Source organism: Muscardinus avellanarius, assembly GCF_963383645.1.
Source record: "Muscardinus avellanarius genome assembly, chromosome: 7".
In the NCBI taxonomy this organism is placed as follows: Eukaryota; Metazoa; Chordata; class Mammalia; order Rodentia; family Gliridae; genus Muscardinus; species Muscardinus avellanarius.
The window spans coordinates 22,917,808-22,936,063 of NC_137793.1; the positions used below are offsets into that span (position 1 = coordinate 22,917,808).

The 18,256-nt window shown below is 55.7% G+C and overlaps 1 protein-coding gene across 1 annotated transcript; it reads left to right on the plus strand.

Annotated features, from left to right (window-relative positions):
• Positions 1-6,786: 6,786 nt before the first annotated feature.
• Positions 6,787-9,027, plus strand: TLX3 (T cell leukemia homeobox 3; the record flags this gene model as incomplete). Its single annotated transcript, XM_080699032.1, has 3 exons — positions 6,787-7,348; positions 7,624-7,867; positions 8,817-9,027. The coding sequence occupies 3 exons, from the start codon at positions 6,787-6,789 to the stop codon at positions 9,025-9,027; spliced, it is 1,017 nt and encodes a 338-aa protein (XP_080555158.1).
• Between the last annotated feature and the right edge of the window lie 9,229 nt (positions 9,028-18,256).

Consider the following 18,256-nt stretch of genomic DNA (forward strand, 5'->3'; position numbering starts at 1 on the left):
CACATTCATCCCACAACCAGGGAGAACCTGCAGGCCTGTGGGAGTAGTCTCTAGGAACTCTTTCCATCCCAAGATTAGAACTAGCATGCAAGGACACAGCCAAGCCTGTGAAGAGCGCACCTCACAACAGCGCAAGGACTCCAGGTCTGCTCAGCTCGCGGGTGTACCCAGGTCACTCAGATTTGGCAACAGGAAAATAAGTGGTTCTCACAGTTCCCGGAGCCTACCGCTTACCAAACATGCCTGGAGTGAGGATGCTGCTCTCGTTTGCACACGCACCCCTGACTTGGTGTACAAATGTGTGTGGTTGATCGACACGAGGCTTTAAGGCCAGTGGCGTCAGCCAGTGCTCAAGGAGAAACGGTGCGGAGGAGTACGGACTTGGCTCCATTTTGCCTTCCACACTGACTTGAGAAACAGACCCTGAGAAGGCTACATCTCAACCACATTTCTGTATGTCTGTGCTGTCTAATCACCTTCCTCCAGGATAGGAAACAGGAGCATAGGGTTTGTGCACTTTAGGTAACAATCATCTGACAGGCCCAGAAAAGCCCTCTTGACCCACCAGACTTCTACTGGCCCTGGTTATGTAGCTGGGGCCCTTTAAAAGTGTTACTACCATCTAATACTCCCCAATAAGAACGTCAAGTATTATTATCTCCATCTTAAAGGTGAGAAAACAGACTAAAAACCTGACCCAAACCACATAACTAGAAAGTGGACAAGCCAGGAATTGAAGTCAAGTCCATCTGACCCCAAAATCCATGGGCCTTTTTTTCCCCCAATCTAACCCCTTAAACTAGGTCCTCTGAGACTAAGCTTGCAGAACAGTGGGTGGGAGGGGTGGATGTGGAACACTTGGGGACCTATGTGCTGATGGAGCCAGGCACTCCCAGAGAAGGGCCGGTCCAGCACCTGGGTCCTTTGTGTTGTGTCTGTGGGTTCTGCCACCGATCATCCTCCTCCCAGAACTTTTATGAAATCGTTCTTGAGACTTTTTAATGTTTTATTGAGGTGCAAGTTTACGATGACAGCAAACCTTTCCAACTACAGCAAGAGTAACCTGCCTCCTTGGCATATTAAAAAATAATGTTAGTGTCAGTTTTTACGTCCCATAGTTTGGATTGCTGATAAGAGCGCTTCCTTGACAAGATTCTTTTTGAGGTTTACAGAAAGCGTAATAAAATATGTAAGTTACATTTCCACAAACAAAAGCTATAACATAAGTTATTTATAAGCGTGAGATACAAAGTCTTACAATAAATAAACCATAAAGGGTACCTGCACCATTCATCTTAATGTAATTTGCCCAACAAAAGTGTTGAAACGAAGTTGAATTTAGTGGAGAAATCTGTCAAGAAGGGAGGAGAGGTGTAAAGCACAAAATGGGGGGAAATGGGCAATGGGTGGGGAGGGAACCAGGTGTGGGGTCAGGGCGGAGGTCCCAGGGAGGCCAGGACGCCTAGTCCCTGCCACCCAGCATATGCGGGCGGCCACCGGGGCTGCAGGCCCACTCCTGCCCTGCGGCCTCCGGCTGCTGCCAGTCTCCCTCTCCCTGCCAGCTCTCCGGTCAAGGCCAGGGCCTGGGTCTGCCCAGCCCTCATTTACACACTCATTCACCTGCCACAGATAAATTAGACGGTCAGTCTGCCCTCCTAGAGCTACTGAGCAGAATAAACAAGATCAGTTCTAACGGTGGCCATACAATGATGGAAATAAACAGGGAGAGAAGGACACGGTGGGGGGCCAAGGATGGGTGGAGAGGTAATGGCTGGCCTTCGTTTTGAAGGACACACAAAGGCACCAGCCGTGGGAAGAGAGGGGTAGGTGAAGGCTGAACCGAATACATGCAAATTCCTGGACCAAATTCCCACTCCCTTTTCCCTATCACCTCTTCTGTCTTGGCTATGTGCTATTCAATTTAATATCATAAACTCTTTGTGTGTGGTGGGAGGGATGGGTACTGGGGATTGAACCCAGGGGCATCCTGCCTCCAAGCTATACTCTCAGCGCTATTTTATCCTTTTATTTTGAAACCATCTCACTAAGTTGCTGAAGCTGGTGGCAAACCTGTGATCCTCCTATCTGAGCCTCCCATGTATTGGGAGTACAGGTGTATACCACCATGCCCGGTATGATACCACAAGCTACTGCTGCTGATGCTCCAGTGGGCCAGGCCCTGGACCCAGCCCCAGAACATGGGATTGAGTGTTTACAAACACTGTTCTGCCTAAAGAACTCCCAAGCCAGTAGAGATACAGAAGTGAGTCCCACTGTGGCCAGCCCTCTCTCTCGCTCCCCGCTCCTGGGCTCTTATCCCAGACCCCCTCACTTGGTCACATGACTTAGGATCTTTACTACCTGCCCCCAAACAGAACTGGGGATTTGGGGTGAAGTTCGAGAATGGTGTGTGTGGTACAGAGTTTGAGGTTTGAATCCCAGCTCCACCCCTCCCAACATGCTGCTGGGCAGGGGGCTTTACTTCCTTACAACAATTGTTCTGGAAACCTCTGGACTCCAAGAAGGCACTTCTCCAAGTCCTTTCCATTAGGTAGGCTGTGATGGAAACTCCAACTGTATTTCTCTCACGGCCAGCTGGGAAAACTGAGCCCCAACACCAGACATGGTCCAGGACCCTTGAGTAGGTGCTCGAAGATTCACCCATTCAGTCACTCTGTTGAGTGAGAATGAACCAGTGGGTGAATTTGGGGAGGCGCTTTAGAACCCTCCATCATGAGAAGGGGAAGAGCCCCTCAGGTCTCCTACCTGGGACGTGTAAACCTGTGACGGATGTGTGCCAAAGTATGTGCTGGACGAGCAGGTGTGGTGGCCTGTAATCCCATGCTTGGGAGGCTAAGCTAGGAGGATCACAGGTTCAAGGCCAGACTCAGCAATTTAGCAAGACCTTCAGCAACTTAGCATGACTATGTTTTAAAATAAAAATGATAGGGATTTAACTTGAAGAAAAAGTATGTTCTGGTGTCTTTCTACAACATCGTCATCAGTCTTTCAAATAGGGTAAATGGCCCAAATACAGTTAAGAGCCCTAATTTAATCCCTACCCCATTTTACAGATGGGTAAATGGAATCCCAGCTCACACAGGGAAGTCAATGGCAAAGCAAACCTTGAGAAATCTGGGCCTCTGCATCTGGGCTCCTGGACCTATTGGAAATCCCAGCATCCGACCTCTCCTTCCCGAAGCCCCACCCCCTCTAAAACTCCAAGTAAGCACACGTGTAATCCCAGCATTCGGGAGGCTGAGACCGGAGGATCGCGGTTTGCAGACAGCCTCAGCTACTTAGGCCCTCCGCAACTCAGTGAGACCCAGTTTCAAAATAAAGAATAAAAAATAGGGCAGGGAACGTAGCTTGAGGTCGAATGCCCCTGGGTTCCATCCCCATACCCACACACACAAAAAAAAAAAGACTCCAAGTAAATCCTCCACCAGCTCTGCCCTTTTTCCCAGCGTCTCCATGGGGACTAGCAGAGATGTGCTGCAGCTTGGCAGCCTCTTCATCCCCAGCAGTCCTGGCCCCAGTTCCCTAGTTCTAAGAACTGGCATTTTCTAACCTCTCTTTCAGTATGCCTCTGTCATTGCTCAATTGATAGCAGGTACAAAGGGACAACAAAAAATTAGAATTTCAGGAACACCCAATACATATCAAAACGCATTTGGCCAAGCTAGTGTCCTGGTGAAATTTTATGGCCTTGAATGCATTTATTTTAAAAAGAAAGAAATGACCAAACAAATTTTCACCTCTACAAAAAGAAATTAATATAAAAAAATTCATGAAAGAGATGACACACAACAGAGGAGAATAAACTCAGGTGATCAAGAGAAGGCAGAGGTCACACTGCGGAGGGTTAGCAGGGGCCATTAGTAGAGGTTCAAGCGCAAGTTTCAATGATGGGAGACTCTTCCCATGATGTTATAACAATAAAGTTGAAAACCTGGATGAGATGGACAATATTCTGGGCACTGGTTTCCAAACTGGAGCAGGCATCAGCATCACCTGGAGGGCTTGTTAAACACAGACTGCAGAGCCCTACCCCAGAGTTTCTGATGAAGTGGGTCTGGGCTGGAGTCCAAGAATGCTGGAGATGCCGCTGCTGCCCAGGAACATACTTTGAGAACCACTGGCTTAGAATCCTGCCTTCTTCCACCCTACTCCTCTGCCTGAGCAGCCCAGCAGCTGCTTCGTTGTGGAGTGGGACAGGGGAGGGGGGGGGCTGTGACCAGTGGCCCAGGCCTCCTGTGTCAGATGACTGAAGAACCAGCCGTCTCAGGAAGCAGGGACAGCCCTGACCTGCTCACATATGCTCTGTGCTTACAGCTTCTATCCACTCGAATTCACTTACTCCTAAGAGCTCGGTACTGTCGAGTAAACTGAGGCACAAAAAGAATGCAAAATTCTGAGCCTACAGCCGGTAAATCGACCTGGTAATCAGGCTCTTAGTTGCATGCCCTAGGAGCAATGGCGGCCACTCCACCTCCACCTTCTCCTTCTCCTCCTCTTGGGGTTCACTAATTACCCTGTGTTCACAGTGCCCAGTGCCCAGGAGTAGCAAGAACAGACCTGGAATCTGGGGCTCTGGACACTAGGAGGATGTGGAGCTGGGGAGTTGCCCATGTTGGGGTCCCTTGAACTCTGAGCCTCAGCCAGTAACCACCTTTCCAACTAGGGTGATGGCTAAGGACAGGGTCCAACCCCCTGCTTGGCACACACTTGGGTTCTCAGGAAGAGGAGTTTTACCTGTCAGCCAGAGTTTCCTAGAGCCCCTCCCTCTCATTTAGTTCTCAGGGCCAACCTGGGGGTAGCTACTGCCCTCTCTGTTTTACAAATCAGGAAAATGAGGCTCCCGGAAGGGGCAGTGAGGAATCCAACAGCCCCAGTAGTGGTGTGTGAATTAGAAGCCAGAGGCCCCCAGAACCAGAGCGATGGTGTGGACGTGTGGACGGCCATCGGAGGGTGCCTGTCCCAGGAAGGGAGTGAGGGAGCCTTGCCCAGCCCCCAAGCCTCCTGCCTGCCCCAGTCCTGGCTGCTCAAAGTCCCCACCCAATACCAGGTCTGCAAGAGCCACAACTTGCCCAAGGTCACACAGCGGGCAAGCGCCCTAACTTCAGACCCAGGCCTGGGGGCTCTGCAGACCCTGAGGCTGGGGATTGTTGGGAGCAGAGAGGAGGAATCCCCACTCTTCAGCTTCTTGTCTGCCCTAGTCCTCTGAAACTAATCCCACCAGTGTTCAGATATACCTTTCTCTCCAAGAGACTGATCCTCTGCAGGTAACAAAAAACTACAAACAAAATAAACAAGGATCCTAACAATACATCCACCATCACGCCGGGGGTGGGGATGGCTGTGGGAGGAGTGGCACTGCCAGTGCCTACCATGTGCCAGGCCCAGCTTTGTACTGTCTCCACATCAGGAGCATTTCCCAACACACACACACACACACACACACACACACACACACACACACACACACACTATTTCCCATTTTACAGACGAAACACCAAAGCCTAAAGAGACAGGCACTTGTTCAAGGTTACTTAGCTAGGAAGTGGCCAGCCCAAATCTGAGCACACTTCTGAGCTCACCACTCTCCGCAAACAGGAGCGCAGGGAAGAGGCCGGGCCAGATGGGCAGCACGCAGAGTTTGCAGAGAACGATTTTAGAAGCTGCCAGGAGGAAATTACTCCTAGGATACGCCTCCCCACGGCCCGGATGGAAGGTGACCGCCATGGGTGCGATCCTGTGCAGGGTGCCCTTGGGCCCGGGTGGACAGTGCCCCGGGGTCTCCGGCAGAACAGGGAATTGTCCCAGCGCCTAGGCTGGACGGGAGGAGCTCGCTGTTCGCCTTTCATAAAGAAACCCCGCTATTCGTTCTAAATCGGTCGCCCCCTGACTTTGCCACTGGGGAACCCGAGGTCTCTAAACCTGCCGACGCTCGCCTGGGTCCCCACTGGCGATCACAGCCCCATCCATCCCGCAACGAATTTCGAGGGGCCGAGTCCCCGCTCCCCACTGGTTGATCTCGGGTCCCTACCCCAGCCGGGCCCCGCACGCGTGGGCACCTGCGAGTCACGCCTGGTCCGCCTGGCCGGAGCCAGGGAGCATCTCCAAAGTGGCCGGGACGCCGCGGCCGTAGTCTCGGTGGGGACGAATTCTCCCCACGCGGGTCGGTGTCCCCGGCCGCGCAGAGAGCGCCACGCCGCTCCCGCACCCGGCGCCGGGGAGCGCGGCGCCCACGCCCGCGGACGCGCCCCTTTCGTTGCTCCGGCGGAGGTCCGGTGTCCCAAAGATTTCCGCAGATTCCGCTGGGTCGCTCCGGGGCTGCAATTCCATCGTAATTGAAAAGATTCATTTGGTTTGTTTTTTGCTCCGATGGGAAAAAAAAAAATTGGGGGGGGGGGAATAAGAAAACGAAAACCCCCTCAGCAAAAGAATTTGACACGCAGAGCGCCCTGCGCGGCGGCCCGGCCGCGGCCCGGCCCGGAGGAGCGGGGAGCGTCTGCTAATTGCAGCTTCGTTAGATTTCGGGTTTGGGAGGCTGCGGTTCGGGCGCTAATATCCGCCGCCCATTATCCCGGCTAATAAATTTGACCTATTGTTCGTTTGTTAAAATGATGTCACCTTGGAACAGTCCCTAAGCTCCTATTTCCATGAATTAGGCCTTTATTGAAAGCCGGGAGCCAATGAGAGGAGAGAGGCTTGTTGATCGCAGCCAATGGCTGTGGCACGAGAGGAATTAGCAGCGGAAACTCCAGGTTCGGTTCAAGAAAGATGACACAGAGCCTGTCGGGCCCGCGCACTCTTGGCAAAGTTTCAGTGCGAGGAGAGGCGCCGGGCGCTCCATGGCCGCGCGGTAACGGGGACCCGGCCGCCTCCCCGCCCAGCCCAGCCCAGCCCTTCCGCCCGCCCAGGATGGAGGCGCCCGCCAGCGCGCAGACCCCACACCCGCACGAGCCCATCAGCTTCGGCATCGACCAGATCCTCAACAGCCCGGACCAGGACAGCGCGCCCGCCCCGCGGGGCCCCGACGGCGCCAGCTACCTGGGAGGGCCCCCCGGGGGCCGCCCGGGCGCCGCGTACCCGTCCCTGCCCGCCTCCTTCGCCGGCCTCGGCGCGCCCTTCGAGGACGCGGGATCGTACAGTGTCAACCTGAGCCTGGCGCCCGCCGGCGTGATCCGGGTGCCCGCGCACAGGCCGCTGCCCGGGGCCGTGCCGCCGCCGCTGCCCAGCGCGCTGCCCGCCATGCCCTCCGTGCCCGCGGTCTCCAGCCTGGGCGGCCTCAACTTCCCCTGGATGGAGAGCAGCCGCCGCTTTGTGAAGGACCGCTTCACAGGTGAGCAGGCGCCAGGCCTCGGCCCCCCGCGCCCCCCACCCCGGGGGCCCGAGCCTCTCAGCGCGGCCGAGGCCTCGGCGTCCAGGCCCCGCAGCCCTGGAGGGGAGGGGTCCGCGAGTTGCAGGAAAATCGCCGGGCGTCCCGGGCCAGGCGGAAGGGGGAGGGGCGCCGCCCGCAGGCTGGGGGCACCCTGGCCCCCGGGGCCCCTGGGGCCCCCCGAGGCCTGAGCGGCGGCCGAGCCGAGCCGGGCTTCAGGGGCCTCTGTGTCTCCGCAGCGGCGGCCGCGCTCACGCCCTTCACCGTGACCCGGCGCATCGGCCACCCGTACCAGAACCGGACACCGCCCAAGCGCAAGAAGCCGCGCACGTCCTTCTCCCGGGTGCAGATCTGCGAGCTGGAAAAGCGCTTCCACCGCCAGAAGTACCTGGCCTCGGCCGAGAGGGCGGCGCTCGCCAAGTCCCTCAAAATGACGGACGCGCAGGTCAAGACCTGGTTCCAAAACCGGAGGACCAAGTGGCGGTGAGACGACACCGGCCCGGCCCGGCCCGCCCCGTCCCCGCCCGAGCGACCCCCGGCCGGCTCCCTGCGGCCCGCACGCCCCTGCCCCACATCTCCTTTATTTTTGCCAGCTGGTGCGCCTTTCTCCGTCTCTGCCATCTCTCGGCTTCTCTTCCGTCTCCTTGCCCATCTCGAGTGAGACCTGGGACTCCTCGTGTTTTGTTCCATCTCGCGCTCGCTTGGGTTCTTCTCACACACACACACACACATGCACGCACACACACGCACACACACATGCACACACGCACACACACATGCACACACGCACACACGCATGCACACACGCACACACACATGCACACACGCACACACACATGCACACACGCACACACACATGCACACACGCACACACGCACGCTCGGGCCTCCCCTCTCCTCGGCCCCTCACTCCAGCCCACCATCTCGGATGGCCTACTCTAAGCGAGGGCCGGGCGTCTCCCTCCGGCCACCAGTCCCCACGCCAGCCCCGTTCTCATCCGATCACTATTTCGATCCACCCGGTAAACCGCGAGGCCATCGCGTCCTGGGAAGGGTTTCGAGACAGGGCCTCGGGTCCTACAGACCCCGAGCGGCGCGGGGCGGCGGTGCACAGCCAGCCCGTCCACCCGCGGACCCCAGGGCCTCGCTGCGCGCAGGGCCAGGTCCCTCCCTCGCACAGACGCCCTGCCCCGGCTATCCCGGAAAGGAAACCATCTTTACTGTTGCCGAAGCCACCCGGTGGAGCGTGCAGGTGGGCAGCGGGCAGGGCTCCCTCCCGGAGCGCCCGCGGCGCACGACACAAACACCACGCCGCCGGCCTCAGTAAAGCGCCCCCGGGGGCCGGCGGGCCGCGGCTCCCGGAGGGCGGGGGCCCCGCCGGTGGCCCCGCGGTGCCCGCGCTGACAGCACTGTGCTTCCCTCCCCCGGTGCAGGCGGCAGACGGCGGAGGAGCGGGAGGCGGAGCGGCAGCAGGCGAGCCGGCTCATGCTGCAGCTGCAACACGACGCCTTCCAGAAGAGCCTCAACGACTCCATCCAGCCCGACCCGCTCTGCCTGCACAACTCGTCGCTCTTCGCTCTGCAGAACCTGCAGCCCTGGGAGGAGGACAGCTCCAAGGTCCCCGCCGTCACCTCGCTGGTGTGACCGCGAGCGCGCACAGTCGCCGCGGACGGCCGCCCCCGCTGGCGGGGCCCCGGACCCTCGTTCCGGCCGGGGGACCCCGGCGCCGAGGGGAAGGGGCCGCCGAGCTCCGAGGCCCCCGGGCGCGGCCCAGCAGGCGGGCCGCGGAGGGCAGGGCCGGGCTCGGCGGCCGCACAATCCGAGCCCCCGCCCCGCGCCGCTTCCCGCCCCAGGCCCGGGCCTCACAAAGAAAGCGCCTTACGTTTCTCCGCCCCCCGCCTGCACCCCCCGGGCTGGGCGCCTGTATTATACTTTGTACTTTTGCCCAAACGTGTAAATAATAAAAAGTTTTGGCTTTTTTTTTTTTTTCTTTAGAAACCGGCCACCTGCTTCCCCTGCGGGGGCCGCTGAAGGAGGGGCAGCGGGCCCGGCGGCTGGGGGAAGAGCCAGGGGCCGGCGGCACCCTGCGTTTAGGCCGGGTTCACGCCGCTCCTTTTCCGTTCCTTTTATTTAAGTCGTTTTATTTAATAAAAAAAAAGTTAGCTATTTCACGTAACGCCGCTTTTATTTCATTTCCGTTCCAATACTGCTCGGCGACCCCCAGCCCTGCGCCGAGCGGCGGTGCGCGGGGCGCGGCCACTTCGCCAAGGTTCTTCGGTGTTCGGCTCAGCTCGCGCCCCGGCCCGGGGCCCCCGGAGGACTGCGGTGCAGGTCAGTCGGCGGGAAGGGCGCCCAAGGCCCGCAGGCCAAAGACCGGGGCGCCTGGAGAGGAGGGAGGAAAGGTCAGGCCTGGGCTGGCACCTAATCGGCTGGCAGGCCAAGTTCGGTCGGTAGGGGATGTGGAGTGGCGTCGAACTTCTTGGAAAGCGAGGGGAGGCGCGGGCCTCTCTCCCGGCGCAGCCCGCCGGGCCTGGAGGAGGCTGGCCGGGCGGGTCGGAAGGACCAGGCCCGGCGGAGCGGGGCGCTGGGTGGGCGCAGAGCCCGGCGCGCCCTGGGCGTCCCCACGCCTGGAGAGCAGGTGCGGCGCGAGGTCCCCAGGATCCCCGCGCGTTTTCGGGTTTGCGTGAAACTTCAGGTGTGGCGTGACGTCGTGTGACGCCACTGCCGCCCCGGTGGCGTCATTGGACAGGACGGGGCGGGCGCTCGGGGCGCCCAGAGCCCCAAACCTGCGCGTGGCGTGGCCGCGTGCTCCAGGCTCTCCCCAGCTGGAGACGTACAAGTTTCAGGATTTCGAGATCCGGAGCAGGTGGCCCCTTCTAGCATTGACAAACATACACCCAAAGAAAGCGTCCGTAAAATGTTTCTCTTGCTCCTTGTTTTTTTTTTTTTTTTCCCCTTTCCTCATTCGTTCGATCTCTTAAAAAACGTTTCTTGTTTTCTGGCTTCTTTATTTTTTTTTCCTGTACAGTATTGTCTGTTTTCTTCGCTTGTTATCAGTTTCGTATTATGTCTTTTTTTCCCCCCTTTTCTTTATAATTTCGTTTCTCTGTGTGGTTCGTTCTCGATTGTTGCGTAACTTCATTGGGCCTGTTTCTTCGTGGCATCCTCTCCTCCGCCTCGCTCTTCCCACTTTTAACCCTTGTCCTCATTATCTTTACAACCCTCTCACTTTGGGGCTTCTTTCTTACCCGTCTCCCAGAATCTCCTGGGTTTTCTTCCACCGTGGTCTCTTTCTCCTTCCGTTTCTTCCTCCGTCCCTCCCCCAGGCCTGGCTCCCAGGAGCTCCTCGTGGCCAAACAGCGCCTCGGGGCCCCTGAGCAGCCCCCGCCGCTCGGTGCCGCCGCCTCCCTCCGGACGGCGCCACCCTGCGGCTCCGGCGCTCGGAGTTTTCGGAGATTTCGTTCTATGCGGGCTGCAGAATTGTGTGCACCTGCGGGACTGGAGCAGGGGAGGCGGCTGAGAAACACGGCTGGCGCTCCTGGCCTCCCCGCCACCTCCAAGACCCACGAAGGGCGGAATGACTCTGCGCCCTTGGGGGTGGGACCCCCAAAGAGGGACCAGGACGACTAAATTTCGGGTCTCTTCCGTGGGTGTTTCTCTTAAAAGCTTCTATTTTCCCTGCGAAAAAGCCTGATGGGGAGAGTTGGCCCTTTGTTTGGGGACAGGAACCTTCTTTGGTGGTGGAGCTGCCCCTTTCTCCGGACCTGGCATGGATTCCTATTTCCCCTCCTGTTTTATTTTATTGCTCTAAGTCCTACTGTCTTTTTAATTTATTTTCCCCCCTGCAGTATGGGTGCGTTTTGCCAAGATCGTCTTTTCAATTATTGGGCTTCTTTTTCCTGCATTCAGGCGTGGCACTTTGCACAAAAGGTCTCTGGCTGAGAGGCTACCTAGTCTGGCAGGGGATGGAACTCTCCTCCCTGCAGCCCCTGGCTTTCCTAAACCTAGCACCCACCATCTCTGAGCATTTTGCCCCGAGCCAGAAACTGGGCTTTTTGAGTTAGGAGTCTGAGCCCACTTGTGTGCTACCGAGACAGGACCTTGAGTTGCCCACTCCCACCCAGAGCAGCTGGACACCCCCAGCGGGTAGAGCGGCTGCCTCGCTGGGGTGTGTAGCGCCTTCCCCCTGTGGACGCAGAGGCTCTAGGATGTCTTTAATGTTGTGGCTGTGTGGGGGCCAAACTCCGGGTGCACACCACCAAGGGACAGGCTCCCTGTCCTGGCTCTGGGAGGGCCCAGCAATATCCTGATCCAGCAGGCTATCCGGGAGCTGACCCTACAAGAAAGGGAATTCGGAGTATTGGGAAGCCCCACAGGCGCCTGCATCTCCTCAGGATCCTCTCCCAGCCTTAGGTACGGGTGGGCCCCGGAGGTGGGCAGCATGGCCACCCAGGACCACTGCCTGGGCTCTGAGACCCAGAAACAGCATCTGGGCAAGCTGGAGACGCTGTGGCACGGCCCTTCCAGCGGCCTTCCTCAGCTTAGTTCCAGCGTCTCCAAAGCTCCCATTTAACAGATGCAGGACTAGGAAAAGAAAGGCAGCTTCGCCTCCTGAGCCCACAGGTGCATGGCGGGTTCCCCAGGGCTGTCCCCAAAACCCCACCGGCAGGCAGGAAGACCTGGACCAAAGGCGTCTGAGGGGAGGAGAGAGGCTACCGGCTCCGAGGCTGAGAAGTTGGGGGAGTCTGAGCATGGGGGCCACAGAGAGGTACCCGCCAGTTGAGAGCCCTCGAGAAAACGCGCAGAAAAAGTCTAGGGCCAGCTGCGGGCTGAAAACGGTTCCCCGTCAGCAGCTCCCGGTACTAGGAGGAGCCGGAGCGCTGCCGGGCCCAGGAGCTTGGCGCTCAGTATGCCAGTGCCAGGACTCGCACACCTTTGAGGTTTGGAAGCCCCTCCCCAATTTGCACGCCGCCGAAACACTGTGGCTCGGAGAGGTTCTCAAATTCGTTTGGAGTCAAGCAGCCGCGACGGCCCGATGTTCTTTTTGCCCCCAAAACAATTGCTTTTGCAGTAGTGTACCTGTGCGTGGCCGTGAGCGTTTGCGTTGTAGGAAAGGATGGCTCTTGGCCTACTGAAGGATGGGGAGGCGGCCTCGAGGGCCGCCCTGACACTAGCCCTCAGCCGCTCTGACACTAGCCTCCAGATCTCAGTGGGGGCTAAGGGCCTGGCTCCCGGCTGGCTTCTGTGGTGGACTCGGTCCTGGTCCAAGGGCGCCCAACGTCTCTGGGCTTCTTAGCTTGTGGCGCTGGCCTACTGCGGGCTGCCGTTGGTGCAGAAGTGGTAGCCACGCTGCCGCCAGCTCAACCCAGAGACCCTGTGGTCCCGCCGCTCCCTGGGAGGGCAGTCCTTGCCTACCAGCCTGCTGGCCTGCGGGGCAGCCTCCGAAAGGGTGGCGTGCAGCTGGGACGGAGGCTCTTCTCCGGGACATGTGGTCCTAGGATGCAACTGTGCCGGGTGATCCGATAGCTGAGCCGCTTTGGCGGCTGTGGCCCAGGCTGCCCAAAGCAGCACACGTTGCTCCGAGGCGGCTGGGCCTGGTGCTCTGGGTTAGGGGCTGCGGAATGTGGCCTCCGACTTTGTACAGAGATGGCCTAGTGAAGGTGTCGCAGCACCAACCGCGCCTTCCTACTGCGAAGGACCCACCCCCATTTCTAAACACTGGCCCTATTAGGATCATCTGCTCTCCGGGCTATCCAGACCCAGACGCCCACTTTTCTTGGTTCAGACGCTCTCAAAATCCTGCCAGAATGGCCACAGCCACCCGTTTCTCCGTTTCTCCCGGTGGCACCCTGGCGTCACTGGCGGAGGGTCTTCTACTCAGTTCAGCTGTTCCCTTTCTGTGTGGCCCTGAGTGAGGGGCTTCTACTTGGCACCTCTGTTTCTGAAACTGTAAAAATAGTGTTTAAAGACTTCCAGAGAAAGTAAAAAATATATATATTTAAACATGGCTTATGATATAGCCATTTATGAATTTATCATAAAATAAAAGCATTTAAAATAAATTTGCGTATAGAAGCGTCACTAAATGACATCGGGCTTTAATTGCTTTGATCAGAACTGAGGCTCTTTTGGGGTCCAGGGCGGGTGTGCCGGAGTGTCCTGCAGCAGAGCCCGTCTGCCTTCACTAGCTGGCTCGATCCAAGCTGCCCGGTACCCTGGTATTACCCGACCTCAGGGGCTATATCTGCTCCTCACTTCAGTTGAAACGAATGTTCTTGTGTCAGACTGGCTGCCAAGTAATGAGTTAGTTATTAAACCCCTTTGGTGCGCTCCCAGTTGGTGCAGAGAGGAGATGGAATAATGAAGGAAAACATGGATCAGAATATTTGAGCTGGGCATTTTCCCAACTTCTGCGTCTCACTGACCCCAGGACAGTCTGTGTTCCCATTCTACGCAAAGGAAGTGGCGGAGCAGAGACGATGGGCCCTCGACTGGGGACAGTTCACCCAGGATCCTGAACTCCGCTTTGGACTCTGAACAGCCCACAGCCACCTGGCGGGCTGCATGGAGCCTTCTCCAAGCTGCGTCCCTGTCTGAACACAGATTGCAGCCTGGATAAACTCCACCAGCCTCAGGTTCATTAGAGAGATTGGTGCTGACCCAGAGTCCTCTGATTTTGAGAAGCTGAATCCCCATGTGAATTGAGAACCTTACATTGACTTTTAAAGCCTGTAGACCTCTCAGGGGCTAGCACTCGCCCTACCTTCAACCACGCCCTATTGATCAGTGGATTCACCCCCATCCCGAAAGCCGCAAGTCTTGACGGCCTGGGACCTGAGCCCACAGGGTACCCCTTGCCTCCTTCCTCCCACATTCAGGAAAGATCCACTCCTTGGCCCAGGATGCAGCCTGCAAGAGGGATGGGGGAGAACAGACCTTCCCTCCCCCGAGGCAGCGGGGAGGGTAACCTTGGCAGGTCCCTGCGAGCGAGGATCCCTGGGGCTGGAGAAGGTAATGCTGGGCGCGGGTGGTCACCAGGGAAATCCTGTATGCTAAACAGCAGCGGCCGCATCTGCCGTTTGGGCCTCCACAGCTGTGCCACTTTTGTTCCCAGGACTAGTGAGACTAAGGAAGAGGGGGTGGGGCGAACAAAAAGGAAACCCAACCCTGGGAAGACGCAGAGAGAGCCCTGGGCAGGGTTGGACTTTATTAATGCCTCCAGTGTCAAGTTTGCCAGCTGGAAGGTGCGGCTGGGACCCCTCTGAGCAAGAACGGCGGGTGCCCAGTCCGTGGCTCTGAGACCCCCCTCGGGCTGCAGCCACCTGTGCCCTCCGGAGGTAGACCGTATGTAGGCTTTGGGTGCAAATGCACGGCAGGGAAGGGGTGGGGGAAGCAGGACATAGCCTGTTGAGGGAGGGCTCCTGAATTCTCACGACTACCCTAGGAAATAGGTACTATTGTAACTTGCATTGAGCAGTTAAGGAAACTGCATCCTCAAGTCCCCTCTGGCTCAGGTGTGTGTGTGTGTGTGTGTGTGTGTGTGTGTGTGTGTGTGTGTGTCACAAGGGATTGAACCCAGGGGCATTCTATCTTTCAGCTACACTCCCAGCCCTATTTTATTTTTATTTGGAAACAGGGTCTCGCTAAAAGTTGCTGAGGCTGGCCATAAACCTACAATCCGCCTGTCTCAGCCTCCCAAATATTGGGATTACAAGGTGCACCATTTCCTTCCTTCCTTCTTTCTTCTTTCTTCTTTTTTTTTTCTTTTTTTGTGGGTCTGGGGATGGAGCCCAGGGGCATTTGACCTCCAAGCTACACCCCCCTGCCCTATTTTTTATTCTTTATTTTGAAACAGAGTCTCACTGAGTTGCAAAGGGGCTCACTAAGTAGCTGAGGCTGTCCGTGAACCGCGATCCTCCGGTCTCAGCCTCCCGGAATGCTGGGATGACAAGTGTGCCCACCGCGCCCGGCTCCTGATACAGGATTTTAATGGAAGCCAAACTACTCATTGGCTTTTTTCCACAGAGGCCCCTCAAGCCTCCTTCTTATTAAAGCCAAAGTCTTCATGTAACTGGAAAGGAAAGTCTGACTCAGTTGTATATTGTCATCTTTAACCAACATCAGATGTGAGCCCAAAAGTCCCAGGTCACTTTAAAATTTTATTTTTATTTTTTTAATTTATTTTGGAACTGAGTCTCTTAAGTGGCTGAAGGTCTCACTAAGTTGCAGAAGCTGTCTCAAATCTGCTATCCTCCCGTCTCAGCCTCCTAAGTACTGGGATTACAGGCATGTACCTCCATGCCCAGATAAAACACTTTTATATAGTATCGTTACTGCCACCCTCATGCCCACCCCACCCCTCTTATTTCTCTTTATAGCCTCCTGAAGTGGTTGAAGGTGCTGATTCTTATGGTATAGTTGGGGGATTCAAGGGACTTCCACTGCTCACTGCGCAAGCTAGCCCCAAAGCTGTGAACCCCTGTGGGCAGTGATGTTACCAGGCTTATCCCTGGGCTGCTGAACCCTGAGGACTGTCAGCTCTAGGAAGGGAAGGGGACACTTACTTGAGTTTTGCATCCTGTACCAAAATGCCCACAACATACATGGGGCATTTCAGAGGCCAGGGGCTAGAGGAGGGTGTAGCTTGGAGGTATAATGCCCCTGGATTCCTGGGTTCAATCTCTAGTACCAAAAAAAAAGTCTCAGCTCTTTCAGGTCACCCACTCTACTTCTCTGAGCCTCAGTAGCCATTTCCTGTTATTATTGTAGTAGGTAAATTCTCACAACGTAGAGTTCTTGCTTTCCTCAGGGAAAGAAGTAAGCAAGCCTGGAAACTCAAGACTTGAACAACTTGTACATGGCCAGACAGGAAGTATTATGTCCAAGTTTAGAACTCTGACTGCCTCAGCCTGCACAGTGGCTTCCCTGAAGAGAATCTTACAGAAATTGTTGCTGGTGGACCACTGCAAAGCCAGATTATTCTAAGAGTAACCAGGAGCTCTGCTGCGTTCTGTGGCTGTAGACACTGCCGACGTCCAGCACACTGCAGGGGCTGAGGACATGTGTGTAGTGTGTAAACCAGTCATGGTGCGTGCCAGGCTGTGAACTAAGCATTTTACACATTTAACCCTGAGAACAATCCTAAGAAGCTAGTAGACACTAATATTCCATTTGGAAAATAAGAAATGTGTAGTTTTGGGTTGTTAAATAACCTCCTGACGTTACACAGGGTATAGACTGGAATCCAGGTGTTCCAGCTCCAGAGAGAGAAGAATTCTCTATGCCAAGGACTGTTAGCAAGACCTCAGTCCTCACTATCACCTTAAAGAGCCACTTTGAAACCCCATTTTTATAGTACTGGGAGGGGAACCCAGGGACCTTATACCTCTGGGATACACTGTTTTTAATTTGGAAACAGGGTCTTACTAAGTTGCCAAGAGCCTTACTAAGTTGCTGAGGCTGGCTTAGAACCTGTGACCTCCCTGACCTCTCAAGTACTGGGATTACAAGCGTGTGCCACCACATTTGGCTGAACCCCCAATTTTACAGATGAGAAAACTGAGTCTGAGCCATTATACAAGTGTGTTTGCCCAGGATCTCAGAGCTGTCGGACTGAATACAACTTTCTATCTGCCACCCCATGACGCTCCAGTCTGTTTCAAAAGTCGGCCTTGAGGTCTTCAACCAAAGGCAAGTTCCTTATGGAGAGGGGCAGAGGCTGGAATGGGGCAGGCTGTTCTCGTGTGAAATGCAGCTTCTCCCAGGAAGAGGCCAGGCACACTTGATATTTCCTGGACTTTCTCTGCGATGGGGAATATTGCTGATATTTAGTGAGCAGACAATGAAGTGTCTGGAGGCAAAAGCATCTCAGAGAGCTCAGGGCAGAGGGGCAGTGGGCTTCGGGGCCTGCGCTCTGCCTGCGACTGCACAGCCAGGGTGCCTTGACTTTCCCTCTCCTTGCTCTCCCTTCCCCTCCTCTCTGTCTCCTCACTGCACCCTTGGGTCTGACCGCTCCAACCTCCAGAAGAAGCTGTTCTGATGAAGTCCCCAGGCCTTTTACACAGGTCCTGGGCAAAAGCAGAGGAGGGAAGAGACATCTGTGCAACTCAGATGCATCTAAGAATTTGAGTCAAGCAAGTTTTGTGTGTGCTCAAATTTGCCAGGTAGAAAAGCAAAAGACCTTGAACCTGGAGTTATTAAAGCCTCAAGGGCAGGGTCTGTCTGGGCCGACAGCCTGGATTTGTTTCTCCCATGTAAACTGGATTTTGTGCTGATATTCCAGACAAGATCCTCCTGAGGCCGTGATGTTTAGCACAGCACCGTGCACTTAGTAGGTAGCCCATGGAGTCCTGGTGACCTAGAGCGTGAGGTCCAGGCTTGGGCTTCATGGTTGCACATGCTTGGTAAGCAGATGTGGAGGTCCGAGGCTTCCCCACAAGAAGCTTGCTTTTGTGCCCCGAGGAGAAAGTTGAACCTGCACTGTATATAGTTTAAAAGTGATTTGTCAGTGGCAACAATTTACAGAAATATATTCCTGTTGCAGCCTCTCCCAATCGCTGGGATTTATGGCCTCATCTCCCAGATTTGAAAGCATACCCGCATGCTCTAGCAAATGGGAAAATGTATGAACAATTTGTTGGCTTTTTTTTTTATCAAGTTTCCCCAAATATGTAAACTCTGAGAGCATCTTATTCTTTTTAAATGATCATTCATTTGTCTCCAGACTCTATCTTTTGGCACAATTTATTATTCTCTATTTCAAAAAACTTAAATGCATTTTGCATATTAGCGCGTAACTCTTGTTCCTGTCTGCTCAGTTGTGGAAAGGGCTGGATTGCTTTTATAAAGAAAAAAATGGCTAATAAAATTGGCC